The sequence below is a fragment of the Podarcis erhardii genome, assembly GCF_964252035.2.
Source record: "Podarcis erhardii genome assembly, chromosome: 10".
Lineage (NCBI taxonomy): Eukaryota > Metazoa > Chordata > Lepidosauria > Squamata > Lacertidae > Podarcis > Podarcis erhardii.
The window spans coordinates 41959014-41975533 of record NC_138500.1 but is presented as its reverse complement, the minus strand read 5'-3'; the positions used below and the strand labels follow the sequence as shown (position 1 = coordinate 41975533).

The following is a 16520-nucleotide window of genomic DNA, read 5'->3' as shown; positions in this document are numbered from 1 at the left end:
ATTAAGTGATTTACCTCTTGCTGCCAGAAGGCCTTTTAACAGGACATGCCAAGAATGGAATCTGGTACCCTCTGCATGCAAATCAAGTGCTATATACCCTTCTCAACAATAAAAACTTAGACCAAGATCAAGTGCTGCGAAGAGATATGGCATCACAGTGTAATGTAAAAATGTCTTCTTGGGCCAGATGGAAGAAAAGATATGTGATCATGTGATGGATAACAAACTAGACACTGAAGGGGGATGGGGTAAAGAGAGAAATAAAAAAGCCGTGTCAGCAGTAGAAAATTGCCTTCAAAGCAGAGACAACTAGTTTGGAACACACCTCTTCACAGCAAAAGCAGCTCTTTAGTAATTAGCCTGTAATTTGTTGAAGTTGTATGCAGTTTTGTTTGCTCAGTTTCATGGCATTAGAATTACTTACACTGCTAATGCCAACTTCAGAACTAAGAGTAGAGAACAACCTACAACGAATTATTTCTGTGATGCTGCAAAACTGAGTAAACGGAACACACATATATGTGTAAGCAGAATGAAGGTAAACAAGTGAGCAATGGCACTGTGCCAAAATTGTCAAATGGCAGCTATATCCTCCCTTTCTAAATGAATCTAGAAGTGAATGATACTCTAATTTCTTTCTATACCTACAGGCCAACTCACCTTAGAAACAAAGATGCCATTACTGAGCCACGTACAGGGGGGCTGATATGACCCCCTCACATGTTGACAAATGTGTGATGTGGGATCAACACTTATTCACGCATCAATTTTATTTTATTTAGTTTTTTTCAAGGAAATACAAATGTATACAGACAGACAAACATGCAAGTGTCTGGAGAAATAATAGTTTTTCACTTGAAAGATGGGGGTTGTGGTACAGTAGTCAAACCATCTATTACAACACAAAAAAAAGAATGCAAAAGGTGCTGCATTGACCCCAATTCATCCAGAGAGTAAAATAAATGAATCTGTATCCTGTTTCAAGATCTTCTCTAAAGAGTAGTAAGAGGGATCTTTTATCCCTGATCTTAGCGCTAAGCACCAAAGCACTGAGCTTGGAGATGAATCCCCCTGTCCGCTCTTTTATGAACATTGCCTTTTAAACTTTGAACAGATCCTTGAGCGTTGGAGTGGGAAGAACTTGAATGGTGATGGAGGGGGTGGAAGGGAGGGCTGTCTGACAGCATGTCTGGTTAGCAGACATTGTGTGTGCTAAATGTGTGTGTGGCAGGTACATATGTGCTTATATGCCACACCAATCAATCTTTATTGCAGTCAAAGACCAGACAGCAAACACTAGCCACACCCACCATGGGCATGTGGTCACCAGACAGGTGGGAGACCATCACTGTGGCCCTGGGGGGAGGGATTAGTCAACCCTGCCTTAGGTGCCTTTGCTTAAAGATCAGATAAGCACCATTTCAAGAAGTTAACCTTAAGGGATTATACATTTCAAGTAATCTTCCCTCTCCAGGAGCAAGCCATACATGACATGGGGTTTCTCAAAGTTCCTTGAAACATCAGCACATCAGAAGTTAAACACAACAGAAGTATGTAGACTAAAACAACTATTAGCCAAAACATTCCCCCTGTAATGTCATCTCAGGGCCTTTCTGACTATAAGATCTATGATTTTTATTTTTATTTCGCTGACTATACTAAATTAAACTTTGAATATATTAAAATAGTAAGTACTCAGTTTGGTATATTAAAATTAAATCTAATAATGAAAGATCTGCCCTAATATTGTTTTTGCCATTGGCATCCTTTCGTTGTTACTAATGAACTTAAGAAATTGAAAAAATTCCTTGGAGAACACAATTACTGTAAGGAATCAACTTGATTCCCTGTCTATGTATATAAAAGAAAATAGCAACTTTTGTAAAATCTTCCTGTAAAAATAGCAACTTTTGTAAAATCCATAGTCACTGCAGGCATCTAGGTTACCATATTTTTCGCTCTATAAGACGCAGCTAGTTCTAGAGGAGAACAAGAAAAAAAAGTTCTCTCCCTCCCTGCACAGCGCCCCTTCAGCGAAGCGGCAGGAGAAGCAGAGCCCCTTCCATTTCTCCTTCCACTTTGCTGAAGGGGCGCTGCGCAGAGAGGGAATGCTGCACAGCGGCTCTCCAGCGAAGCAAAGCCAGGAGAGCAAGTGGGGCCAGTGCACACCAATCCCTCTTGCTCTCCTGGCTTCAGCGAAAGCTGTGCAGCCTGCATTTCCCCTTACTTTTTAGGAGGGGAAAAAGTGTGTCTTATAGAGCGAAAAATATGGTATTTAAAAGTCTGTCATTATAGGAACCTGTGGTGTATCCACATTTAGAATACTATTTAAAGTTGAGGCTATTCTGTTTCCAGAATAGTATCAGAACTGGAAGTACTACAAAAATTATTTACTATCTTTAAACTGAGGCTTCGTCATCTACATAAAATAACCTAATCTGATAAATTATAAACATTGTGGAGACTAAAGTCCTCATGACAATTTTAAAAAATTCACTGTGATATGAATAAAAGGTTTCTGTTATGACTGATCCTAAAAGTCTTCACAGATTATCATAACTGATTTCATCTTGTTTCTCTCAGCATCTCTTCTGTCAGCTTCATGTTAAGATGGCAGGTCATGAAATACATCAAGAGTCTGAGACAGAATTTAATAAACTTAGACAAGGGGAAGCCTTCCAGATGCCTTGAACTGCAATTCCTATCACTCCCAGTCAGCACAGTCAATGCTAAGGAACATTGGGAGTTTTAGTCCAAAACGTCTAGAAGACACTACATTGGCTCATCCTGGTTTAGACATATAAGTGGAATATAAAGTCGGTCAGAAGCTTGTTAATTTTAAGTAATATATAGAAAATTCATGTCCTGAGGCAATACCTATGAATTATAGACATTGATGATAAAAACAAGCAGGGGGGAGTGGCTACTTCCACGAGGTATGACTTTTGAGCTAATAATAATAATAATAATTTTATTTATACCACAACCATCTGGCTGGGTTTCCTCAGCCACTCTGGGTGGTTCCGAGCAGAATAGTAAGGTAAAGGTACCCCTGCCAGTACGGGCCAGTCTTGACAGACTCTAGGGTTGTGCGCTCATCTCACTCTATAGGCCGGGAGCCAGCGCTGTCCGCAGACACTTCCGGGTCACGTGGCCAGCGTGACGAAGCTGCTCCGGTGAACCGGCACCAGAGCAGCACACGGAACGCTGTTTACCTTCCCGCTAGAAAGCGGTACCTATCTATCTACTTGCACTTAATTGTGCTTTCGAACTGCTAGGTGGGCAGGAGCTGGGACCGAATGACGGGAGCTCACCCCGCCGCGGGGATTCGAACCGCCGACCATGCGATCGGCAAGTCCTAGGCGCTGAGGTTTTACCCACAGCGCCACCCACGTCCCTGAGCAGAATAGTAAAAACAATTTTAAAAATTAAAAACTTCCCTAAACAGATGTCTTGCAAAAGTCAGATAGTTGTTTATTTCCTTAACATCTGAAGGGAGGGCACTACTACCAAGGAGGCCCTGTGCCTTCTAAATTCTCCGCAGAATATTCTCCACAAACTGTAAATTCTAATTTAAGAACCAATTTTATAATCCACATTTTAAAAAATCTAGTAAATAATAAGTCAATCTGTGATATTGCCAGTGTAAGTAATAAATAATGATTTTATTTTTTTATCAAGTTACATTACTGGGCTTTGTATCATTCACCATTGGAACTTCTGAAATGTGAACTACAGAATACATTTTTTGTTTTGTTTTAAAAATGCCATTCATTGAATCTGATGAACATTTGAATTCATATGTATTTCAACTATATGTAATAGCCTTTTTTCTATTTTGGTGTGACCTTATTCCTAGCAATTCTATACCCTTGGCCATACAGAAAATAGCTATAATGCTTTATACAGTTAAAGTACCTAGACCTATACAAATATGTGTAACGGCATGTGAGGTGACCTTGATTTAAACAGTTGACATTTCTATATTTTTATTTAATGCCAGTAACTGGTTTTTGCAGTGCCATTAAATAGTACAAGGTGCCATTTACCAGAGATTGACATTGTGCAGACGAAGATGGTGACTTATCCTCTTAAGATGTTTGAGGAGTCAATATAAATTTATAATCATTTGAGACTTGTTACTTAAAGCCTAGGACGCAAGTGGCGCTGTAGTCTAAACCACAGAGCCTAGGGCTTGCCGATCAGAAGGTCGGCAGTTTGAATACCCGCGATGGGGTGAGCTCCCGTTGCTTGGTCCCAGCTCCTGCCCAACTCACAGTTTGAAAGCACGTCAAAGTGCAATTACATAAATAGGTACCGCTCCGGCGGGAAGGTAAACAGCATTTCCGTGTGCTGCTCTGGTTTGCGAGAAGCGGCTTAGTCATGCAGGCCACATGACCCGGAAGCTGTACGCTGGTTCTCTCAGCCAGTAAAGCGATATGAGCGCGGCAACCCCAGAGTCGTTTGCGACTGCACCTAACGGTCAGGGGTCCCTTTACCTTTAATTAAAGCCTATTTTTAAAATAAATTTATTTCTTGTGACAATTTATCAGTTATAATTTAAATATGTTGTGTGTTTTCTTACTTGTCTAAGCAGATAGTAATTTGTATTTCTGATGTTATGTAACTTGTCATTACTGATTATTTGTGTTTTATTTTCTGGAAAAAATAGCATTTATTTTAAACATATAAATTTTATTAGTGTTGTACTGAAAATACTGTACCATGTAGATATGCTTACTAAAGAATGTACTCTTGTAGCAGACCTGAGTCTTTTTTGTATTCCTTTTACTTTAAAAGCTACATTTCATACATACACAACATAATTAGAATTCAAATTGATGGTAAATATATGGTTGGTGACAGGCTTAGTGATTAACGTGAGTCATTCACACTGAATTTTCAATTTCAAGTTTGGTGCAAAAAATCAAAGACTGGTATGAATTCACTGCATTGCCCCATTGAATTAAAGTATCTGTACAGTTTTTTGTTACTATCTGAACAGGTTTACCCATTAATAAATATGTATATTAACTACCGTATTTTTCCTTCTATAACACGCAGATTTTTTCTCCTAAAAAGGAAGGGGAAATGTCTGTGCGTGTTATTGAGCGAATGTGTGGTCCCTGGAGCCAAATGGCGCGAGGGGAGGCAAAAAAAAAATCAGGCAAAAATCAAATCGCGTGTCTCTGAGAAGGGAAATCTGAAAAGAGGAAGCGGCTGCTTTCCTGCATTCTGCCTCAGGGTCTTACTGCCCACCCACCTCTGTTTCCTTGCTGTGTTTGCTCAAACGGAACAAAGAGCAGGGAAAGCCCCTCCCCTCCAGGCAAGCAGAGGGGAAAGCAGAGTGTCGTCTCTGTGCTCCGTGCTGCTGAAAACATGCAGGAGGCAGAGAGAGAGAGAGAGAGAGAGAGAGAGAGCGCACGCGCGTGAGAGCGAGAGCGAGCTGGCTGGCTTGGGTGGGTAGGTGAGAGAAAACTTTTGCCTTCCTTTCCTCCCTCCCGTTATACCCCTCTCCTGCATTCTTAGCCAGCTGCTTCTCTGCACACCCCTTTCGTGCTCCTTGTCCGTTCTGTGTTTTTCCTTCCCTCCCCACTTAAAATGTGGTTAAAAAGCATGGATCCACATGGATCCTCAGGATCTTTGCATTGGGTCAGCCCAAATTCACCATCAGATCACATAGCATGTCCATGGCTACAGCCTGCCCCCCGCCCCAAATCACGCACCCACTGTTGCCTGGGGCTGCAATGGTGCAAAAACGTGGTTACAAAACATGGATCCACATGGATCCTCAGGATCTTTGCATTGGGTCAGCCCAAATTCACCATCAGAGCACATAGCATGTCCATGGCTACAGCCTGCCCCCCAAAAATCACGCACCCACTGTTGCCTGGGGCTGCAATGGTGCAGAAACGTGGTTACAAAGCATGGATCCACAGGGATTCTCAGGATTTTTGCATTGGGTCACCCCAAATTCACCATCAGATCACATGTCTGTGGCCACAGCATGAAGCACAAAAATGATACATCCACTGTTTCATTTAGAATGTTTTTTCCCTTGTTTTCCTCCTCTAAAAACGATGTGCGTGTTATGGTCAGGTGCGTGTTATAGAGCGAAAAATACGGTAATTATATCATTTTCAATGCATTAAAATGAATATTCTCCTATTTTAAATGAAAATTCCCTAATATTCTCATTAATCGAGAATATTCTCCAAAAAAATATTCTTAAGAATTTAACATCACTAGTCAGAAGTCCCATTTTGTTCAGTAAGTCTTATTTCCAATATGTATGCCTAAGATTGCTGACTTCGTTGCATGCCCAGAGAGCCAAAATGCCTCACTTGTATGCTGATAAAGTTCAGCAGATGGTTCTCTTAAAAACAGTTTAAATCATTGTTACATTGGTGTGCACTAAGGAAATGCAAGTAGGAGCAGCAACAAATTGTTGCAGCAACTGTTAAACTTAACACAGGCTTTAAAATAAGGGAGAATAAAAATTGGAATAGAGAATGCTAGAAGTAGAAGTCATATCTTTATGTATTTAAATCCATTCTTTTCAAAGAAAAGCATACTGTACAAAGCTAAACTATCATCATCTATGGAGATCACTCGTAGCCGAGTAAGTTTGTCTTCCATGAACACAGTCTTAAGAACCACAGTGATTTCCTAATATTAAATGAGTAACAAGGTAAAAACAACAACCAGAAAATGCAATCTTATTAATACCTTGAGTGATCCAGTATTCTATAGTGTCATCCTAGTCAAAAAATATTCAGTGTGGGAGGCATCTCAAAATATGTTCTTAGATGTTATGCTCATTTCAACCTATTTAACATCTGAGACACAAGCAAATTAATCCATTGATAGTGTCCATTTTTTATTGACCTTAAGAAGCCACTCAATTAAAAAGCAAAGTACAGGAAAAGGAAGTGACTATTAAAACAATGAATGATGGTCAGACCGTCATCACCACTACCATAACAAACTATGGCTGCCAATCCCCTAGACTTTTGTTTCCCAGCCAATACTTAATCATGGAGTATCTATGATAGTCTGCCCCATCAGGTCACTAACATCAGCAGCACCAGAAACTGAGGCCCAGAATATCTGTTCAGCACATATCCAATACAAGCTATTTTTCAACATTAGAAAAAGTATGGTTTCTCAATTCATATGTATGCAAAGCGAATATAGCACTAAATAACATCTGTTTCAGGAATGTCATACCTCCTTTCATGAGCTGAATACCAAATTGGAAGTAGAACTATGAAGGAAAGCACAAACAGAATATGACACTAGGCTAGTTACTTTCTTAATTTTACCTACAGGAGAAAAACATCCCATAAAAGATAGAACAAGACCAAAGTACAGTGGTGCCTCTGGTTACGAACTTAATTTGTTCCGGAGGTCCGTTCTTAAGTTGAAACCATTCTTATCCTGATGTGCACAGCCTCCCGCTATGCGCGCACCTCTAGCACGTGATTTCCGTTCGCATCCTGGGACAAAGTTCGCAACCAGGAGCAGCTACTTCTGGGTTAGCGGAGCTCGTAACCTGAAGCGTTCATAACCAGAAGTGTTCGTAACAAGACGTACCACTGTAGTTATACTATACCAAAGCAAGGGGGAAACCTGTCTGAAGTTGAAGATTTCTGCTCCATTCCCCACTAAATAAACTACAAATCTAACTGGTTTGCACGTCATCTAAGCAGAACAGCAAACTGAGCTTTTCTCTATGAACTGTCTTCATTGAGTCAAACTGCTACTCCAACAGTACGGACTATATTCCTAAGATCAGGGTAAGAAGCAGACACACAGTAGTTAGTTTAAAACAAAAACCCTCCTTTAGGAAAAAAACCCAGGCATTTTCCTGCAATCTTTCTGTCAAGGGCTTCTAAAGCAACAGGCATAAAACAATACAAAAAAGAAACCTTAACATAATTTGAAAGGTGAAAACAGGATGGTTCCAGTAGATGCAAAGATCACTAATTTCCTTCCGAAGAACAAGAGTGTCCCCAAATAATTACATCTTCCAGATAAGAATGAGGTTTCAAAGTCCACATTCCTCTCTCCAACCTTTCAAAAACAGAACAGTATGTTGCCTGCAGAGGGACTAGAGATTCCTAAGAATTGCCCTTCTTAACTTAAGAACCTAGATGGTTATTCTCCGAGTTACCTCTAGAACTGCTCCAGAAGCAGCACAACCCCAGAATTTAAGGAAAGGAAAGTATGCAGAACTGAACAAAATGGTCTCTTCCCATGGACTTACAAATAAAGTTTCTAACAGTCAACTGTGCCGTCTAGTCATACTAACCGGCAACATTATATACACTTTCAAAGCAGATTCAATGTGAATGAAATTATGTATTCGAACTTATGAAGGTCAATTAAAACATTAAATTGTTTATTTTAACTTTAACAGTGCAATGCTATGCATGTTTACTTATATGAGAAAGAGAACACATGGTCTGCATGGAGAGGATCCTACACAGAGAAGATCTGGCATCTCAGATTGAAAGAGGCAACAGGTGATAGAATCTCTGCCTAAGAGTCAAAGTAGGGCTAGATGGATAAATACAGTCTGATTTAGTCGTTCGCGACTGAACTTAATTGTCAGAGGTCCTTTACCTTTGCCTTTTTAGCCTCTTACACTTGACTTTAGTAAGTGGGTTAAATAAATCTGTTGTTAAATAGCCTTTGATTGCTTTTTTCCCTTGCTAATTTTAACCACCACCACCACCCCGCAAATGTATTTATTAAAAGCTGAAGTAGTAAGTTGCTGTTGGCATCCATCTGTCTTGGGAGACAATGGAAGTGGGTACCATTGGGGTAAAGTCAAACCATTGGAGAGTTACACCGCCAACTGTGGCTGTAGAGACCAATACGGGAGAGTCATGTTTTATTGAAGCTGGGGCAGATGAAGGCATCCAGTTGTGCTGCTGCAGATTCATGACGTTTATTCTCTCTGTGCTCCTCCCAGCAGTCATTCCTCCTCTGGTCACTGCTATAGATGCATGACCTGACTGCCTGTTTCCAGGCACTGTGCTCATCAGCAAGGAATTCCCAAATGGCAGGGACGCGGGTGGCGCTGTGCGTTAAACCACAGAGCCTAGGACTTGCCGATCAGAAGGTCGGCAGTTCAAATCCCTGCGACGGGGTGAGCTCCTGTTGCTTGGTCCCCACTCCTGCCCACCTAGCAGTTCGAAAGCACCATCAAAGTGCAAGTAGATAAATAGGTACCGTTCCGGTGGGAAGGTAAACCGCGTTTCCGTGTGCTGCTCTGGTTCGCCAGAAGCGGCTTAGTCATGCTGGCCACATGACCCGGAAGCTGTACACCAACTCTCTTGGCCAATAAAGCGAGATGAGAGCCGAAACCCCAGAATCGGTCACGAATGGACCTAATGGTCAGGGGTCCCTTTACCTTTTACCTAAGGCTAATGTTCTCAGCCTTCATGTCATGTTTGCAGACATCTTTATAATGCAGAGTTGGTCTGTCAACAGACCTGGTGCCTAAAGGCAGCTCCTTGAAAGCATAATCAAAAATCAGTTTCAGGTTTGTAGCTTGCAGGAGCCACAAAGCAACTCACTCCCTCCACCTGACACCATTATCCAAGCATATACTGATTTAAAACAAAGAAGCAAATATTGTTCTTCTGGCCACACAGCACAATTTCAGATACTTTCTCCCCATGTAGCTTCACTCTCATCTTAAGCAAAAAAGCAGCTTTACCTGGTGAAAGGCAGGTCTATGCCCACATGATCCAAACAAAGCTTTGAGAGTTGGAGTGACCATAGGAAGCAGGTGGAGACCGACCACACCTCTTCAAGGTAACAATAACTATTATCATTTTAATTACAAACCCAGCAGAAGGAGAAGATAGTCCTAAGCAGGTTTTGTCTCTCTGAGCCAAAGAAATAGTGTGACCAACTATTCAGTTTGGCAGAACTCGATAATGCAAAGGATATGAAACATCTGTTGTGATTGAAGTATCAATTAGAAGATCTTGCCTTGAGTCTCACGTGTCTTACAAGTTGTCAACTTTTTACAAATAGTCAAGCCAAGTCCAGCACGTCACAAAAATAATCATAATCAAATCAGCTGTTCACTTCTATCACAATGCAGATCAAACTTTCAGTATTAGGGTACCTAGGGAGCACTGTTCAAAATCCCCCAGGCACTAGGCATGTTTTGCAACTGATGTGAGTCAACTTGCAACCAAGGGAAGATATCATGTCATCAGGTTTGGAGACTGACATCTCCACCATTTGGCTGGCGTGCAGCAACTTTTTCTGCTGCTGTGCATGCCCCCACGTTCCCCAGTATCAAAAGATATCGTTGCGCACCAGCCAGCTTGTCGATTTGTAGGGATCTCTTGTCGCTGTCTGGTTTGCTTTATTTGATGTTTTATTGTGTTATATACTGCTTTTTTCTTTAAAATATAAAGCAGTACAGAAATGAAATTAATAATTACAGTAATAATGATGATGATTATATAAATTTCATATAAATGGCAACCCAGGTTTAAGGTGTCATTTGGTGACTAGCTTATGTATATGAGTGAATCATAGGCATTTTATAGCACAGTGATATCTTAGCTATACCATGCTGTATACCAGATGGCAGTCCTGACTGTCCAATCTAGTAATGAGTGAAGCATATCTCTTACAACACCAAGGTCTTAAAACAGCTCCAAACTGCATAACCAACAGTCAGGGATGATGTGAGGAACATCTGGAGGGCCACAGATTATCCATCCCTGTCTTAAAAGAAAACTAACTAGCCTATTATGTTTAGAAACATGAAGAAAACAAAAATTATTAACTTCAACCGAGAATGAAGCTAGACCACACAGCATAGATCAGATGGCCAGGTTCACAAAAACTTTTGTCAAGCATTGAGAAAACGTGGACACTCTAGCAATACATGATGTTTAACAGTTCTGCGAATGCTGCAAGACAACCAGTCAAAAGCAACAGAGGAATAGGGATGGGGGAGAACACCTGCAGTCCCTGTGCTGTGCCCGCAACAAAGGATATCCATTAAGGCCACTAAGATTGATTCATTCCCATCACCAAGAAAGAACCCAAATCAAGAAAATGAGAAACCTCCAGGAATGTCTGCAGCTGCTGTGCCCCTACTTTCTCCAGCACACTCCCTAAAAAGCATTAACTACATTCTGAGCCTGCTCAGTCACAGCCTCTTTACTAGTTTTTGTTTGGCAAACAATTATTTCTTTCATCTTCAACAAGAGTGTTTAGGAGGGTGTGCTCTGGATGAAATGCCTATTACCTTCACACTTGAAAAGTGAAACATTTATGTACAACTGCTCTGCAAACATAAAAATGTATTTTTATGACACACACAGAGAGAGAGACTCAAAAGTAGTAATATGTTTGTATTTCCTGATTATAATTCTTATTGATATATAGTAAGTTATTAATAGATTATATATGTACACATACAGACACGTATGTGTAATACATAAAGGAGGACTATGAATGTGTGTGTGTACTGATGTACAGTCTAAGTACTGCTTATTCAATGGAATTACACACATTTATTCTACTATAACAGGCAAGGTGTCTTTAAATCTTAGCAACACCATGGGCAAATAACTATTGAAACTTCAGTCCCACACATGAGAGGAAGAACAAATAAGATACGAAAACCATATACAATACTCATGTACCCCTTAAAAAGTTTCAGCTGCCACATGAAAAAATTACTGAAATTTACAGCTGCTAAAATGCCATTCTAGTTTATATGTTAGCTCAAACAGAATTCTGACACATACTGCAGAGTCAGAAAGAATACAGCTAGTACTGCTTCCTTTTAAGGACAAACAGGATCCTACGTTACTATATGCAATGCAAGAGGTGTCAATGTATAGCTTGGACAGGTTTAGGTTTCTCAAGCTCAGAGTTCTTCCTCATAAGGGCACCCAATACATCAAATTGAAAGGTTAAAGATTGTGGAGCGCTATCCTTAAAAGCTACAGCCACCCTATTTGTAAACTTCCCAGAAAATTCTATCAACGTCCCAAGATAAGACAAGACAAACTTTAGCTAAATGCAGCACTTGTTCTTTAACCCTAGATATAATTAAGTATCAACAAAAGGTCTGGTGCTCCAGTGTTGACTATTTCACAGGGAAACAAAAAACACAGACTTCAAATCAAGTATCAAGCGCTCATTTCTAGAATATATGTTCAGATATATGGCTTTGTTACAAGATGATTAACAAATGTAGACTGCTGCAAATTTCAAATTCACCTTTCAACGTAATTTTATTATGAGTGAGGGAACTGCATTTTTCTTCTTGTCATAAAGAACCCAGTTCTCATCTCATAAAATATGGAATACATTGCTCAAAGTATTCTGTCGTTAAACAGCTTCTTAGCAACGGTTGCATCATAAGTCTACTAAACATCAAGGTAAGTTATGTTAAATATAGGGGGAAAATCCTTACTCTGCTATATCAAGATATCCACAGGAAGCAGCCGCATGTAGAGGTATCCAGCCTTCATTATCAGGTTGATTAATATTGGCTCCATTTTCCACCAGAAATTTCACCATATCTACATTATCATCTATGCAAGCCTATAAACAAAAGAAAAAAGTGTTAAGGTGGTTTTAACAATTGGCCAAAAGTCATTCTATGACAATAGATCTAACCGCCCATTCCACAACCAAACAGGCAGCAATAAGCCATTATCCCACATAAAGCACATGTTCACATGATTCGTGCTACACGAATTAGCCCATCGTTTTCTTTTATATATTCTGCATAAATATAAGAATCTCTATTGCCATTTCAAGTTCACTATAGCCACCTGCAACATGTTCCTTCCATTCATGACAAAATGTTCTTCTTATACGTGGTTGTTTGGTATATTTCTTCTCTGCCAGCTCGCTGCCAGCCTTAGAAGGATAGAAGAGAATGCAGAGAGCATGTCTCTACTTTGTGATATATACAGAACTGTGAGGTTGTATGTCTTATCTGCCATAAGCTAGCCTAATACTCTTCACTTTTTGACAGTGTGAGGAACAAAACAGACCCTGCAGAGTTTCTAAAACAAAGACGTAGAAGAGAAAACACACATCACAAGATATAGCAAACAGCAAATTATGTCAATTTCCTAAGGGTGCAATTCAGTTTTGAGCTTATACTGTAAAACTATGCATACTTGGGTACCTAGATACCTTGAGAAACTTCTATGGGAATTAAGATTTCTATTATATGTATAACTAAAATACAGCTTTCAATTGCCTGAGTCACACATGTAAATCAGTTTGTCTCAAATAACGGCTTAGTTGTGACTATGCCCCCCTGCCATGTAGGTCCCCACATGGGTTCCTCCTCAACTCAGCACAGTACCCACACAGCTCTAGTATGGCTTTTTGTGCCATCCAAATTCCCCCCCCCCGGGGGGGGGAGTATGTTCTCAGACAAACCACAAGCAATAAACCAGAAGTAAACCAAGAACAAACCTTGGCTTATTTATGGTTTACCACTCAGCCACAAACTGGATTCAGAAAACATGGGAAACCATACTATGGCATGTTTGAGCCATGTGGGTGCCATGTGCAAGGGGAAAAGCCACACAGGGACCTCCAACAGTAACACGGAGCTATACAACATTAAATGATCAAAATCCAATGCCTTCACTCAAGGCACGTAATCCAAACACTACAATGCCACATGTTTTTGTCCTTTTGGGTCTGAAGGTTTGCTTTTGTAGAAAGCAAAAACTATGTCCAACAATTCTATGTCAGAACTGCTACTCTCTAATCCTAAACATCTTCAGGACTCCAATGAAACCCCTGAGCAAAAGGCCATGACCCTCATCAGAACACAACCTACAGCCTGCAAATTACAAGGTTAACAGAAACAAGTGGCCAACATCACATGCATTTTCTTTCTCCACTGGACTAGCTACTCATTTACAGCATGGCTCGCTCAGCGCAAGCATTTTAGACTGAGAATTATAAAACATATAGAAAGGTAAAGGTAATCTCATGGCCACCATCAACACATGTACACATGAAAACACTCAAAAAATCACTGTCTTAAAACACACTCAGTGTAACCCTACACATTTCTACCCAAAAGCGAGCCCTTGAGAATTTACGCAGCAACAGAGACCTGTACTGCTTGGTGTTTACGGTCATTTTTCATTCATGTGCACTTCACTGACAATTTCAACACGGTTCAAACTAGCCAGCCCAACATTACTGCAATTTTGCTCAAAGGCTCATAGAAACTGAAACCATGGGGCACTATTTCACAAAAAAATGAGACTATAATCAATATTCTTTATGAAGGGGCCATCATCTGCATCCATATAGAGCGCTTGGGTGAAAACCATTGCATTGTGACTACAGACTAAAACTGGACTGGTATATGCACTGAACATGTGGTTCTGAAGGGAAAGAGAAATAATAACTACCAGCTACCAGGAAAATCAGTTATGCTATAGGCATGGGTAAAAGTGTAACTAACCCATTAACCAGAGGCCTTGCAAGGTGCAACATGTGGTGATACAGGGTGAGATGGTCCTGACCCACCAACCAGAGGCCTTGGAAAAAGTGAAAGTATGGTGCAACCTCATGTTTTGGACACTAGTGACAGGGGGCCTGCTATGGGTGGGTCGGTGGTTTCTTGTGATATGGCAGGTTAATAACTGGGTATAGAAAACAAATCCATGGTTTCAAGAAATATATCAGTTAATGTCTGAATGTAAGATTATGGAGAGGAGTGTTGACTGGATAATCTCGTATATTAACAATAATGCACTATATAGCTGCTCCTACTCCAATATTGTTAATCCCAAGTGAAAAAGTATGCATTGAGTTATCCCATTATATTTTCTCCTGCAGCCTCCTCTCTCAAGCTCCAAAAGTGAGCTGACAAGACTAGAATTCCCAGTGTCTGGAATATAGGCCATTTTTTACAGAGATCATGGGAGGTAGTGGTGAAACAGTGAGTTAATGCTTATTGGGCATGATGGTGGCAGCTATCTTATTGTAAAAGAAGCTGATGTAAGTGTGACTTCCTGTGGAAACAAGGAAGAAACAGCAAGTTAAAGAAAAGAAGATGCTGCATTTCAGAAAAGACACAGAGGGATATACTGCTGTCTTAGTTACTAATGGGCAAGAGGTGCCCTTGCTTGTGCATCCCTGGGCAGAGATAGTGAGGGTAAGGTAAAAGCAGCAGGAGGCAACTGATTGTTACCAAAATAGCTTGCCTCCAAGTTTCTTGCCATTGGGAGCAACTCACACAGCAAGCTCAGATGCCTTCTAGGAATTGTAGTAGTGTAGATGAATGACCAGTAGCAACAGCAAAGGTACTGTTCCAGTTATCAGGATGCAAGTCTTCAGAAAATTGTGCCTGTATTGGTGAGACACTGGTGACTACAAAGTGAAGACAAAATAAAAGTGCAGAGAACAAAAATGATAGCTTTGTCTGCATTGTTTCTCAAATGGCTCCACCAAGGAAGGCACAATCTACCAGACGTGATGATGTCATCACACTATATAGTCTAATTTGGCTATTTGCTGGTGTCATTAAAGGTAAATAAAAGTCAGGGTAATCCTACCTATACTAAACATATAGGTGTCACAATCACAAACTGCCAGCTATTATGAAGTCTGTATTTTGCTAAATCAGGCTTTAGGAAGGCTGCAGGAGGCAACCAAAGGTGAACCATGGTCAAAAGCTCATCAAAGTCTCCAGGTTGACTCCTCGATACATTAGATAACACATATGTATTTGCGCACCAAGTTGTAGGTTGTGTTTTTATTCTGGTACTTTAACACAAAGTGGGGACCTGAATCCTTTGCCCCTAAGAGGATTGTTCCTGTTCAAGGCTCCTGCTAGCCTGAAAAAAGAGCCTTGCAATGCTATTCAGGGCCTACAGGGTGGGAAGGTTTCAAGACAGGGAAAAAGAAAAAAAAAAACTTTTATGGAGGTCTTAGGGTGGGAAAAAATAATCAATTTTCTCTTTCCATCTCTCCTAAAACCTTTCCCCAACTGACTGGTTTAAAGAGCACTTTTTTCTATACAGCAGTTGAAGGAACAAATTTGTGCAGAATTTCCCTCCTGAAATCTCCCCTAATAGCTCAGAGAGGGTACTTAACCTTCTGGCATGTATTCCTTCTGACCTTTCCCCCACTCCCCAAACTGTAACCTGTTAGCAGCTCAAGCAAGCCAATTCCCTCTCTTCCCCTTTTTCTTTAACTGACACGCCCCTGGAGGCTACTGTGGTGCTCAGTCAGTGTTGAGCTGTTTGATTTCAAAGAATCATAGAATTGTAGAGTTGGAAGGGACCGCAAGGATAATCAAGTCCAACACCCTGCAATGCAGGAATCTTTTGCCCCATGTGGGGCTCAAAACCACAACCCTGAGATTGAGAGTCTCATGCTGTACTGTCTGACTTTGATTTCTTTATGCCTAGAAAGTCCCCCCCAAATCACTACCTGCTCTGTCAGTTGCCACTTCTTATGCAGACAGGCACAGA

At 40.6% G+C, this 16520-nt stretch overlaps 1 protein-coding gene across 6 annotated transcripts in view; it reads right to left on the bottom strand.

The window, feature by feature from the left end:
• The window catches only part of PPP1R12A (protein phosphatase 1 regulatory subunit 12A), a 96272-nt gene that overhangs the window by 56277 nt on the left and 23475 nt on the right, over positions 1 to 16520 (bottom strand). For all 6 annotated transcript variants that reach the window (XM_081878572.1, XM_081878573.1, XM_081878568.1 and 3 more), the window contains exon 2: positions 12470 to 12600. In XM_081878572.1, the coding sequence (XP_081734698.1) occupies positions 12470 to 12600 (131 nt within the window). The remainder of the gene's footprint in view (positions 1 to 12469; positions 12601 to 16520) is intronic.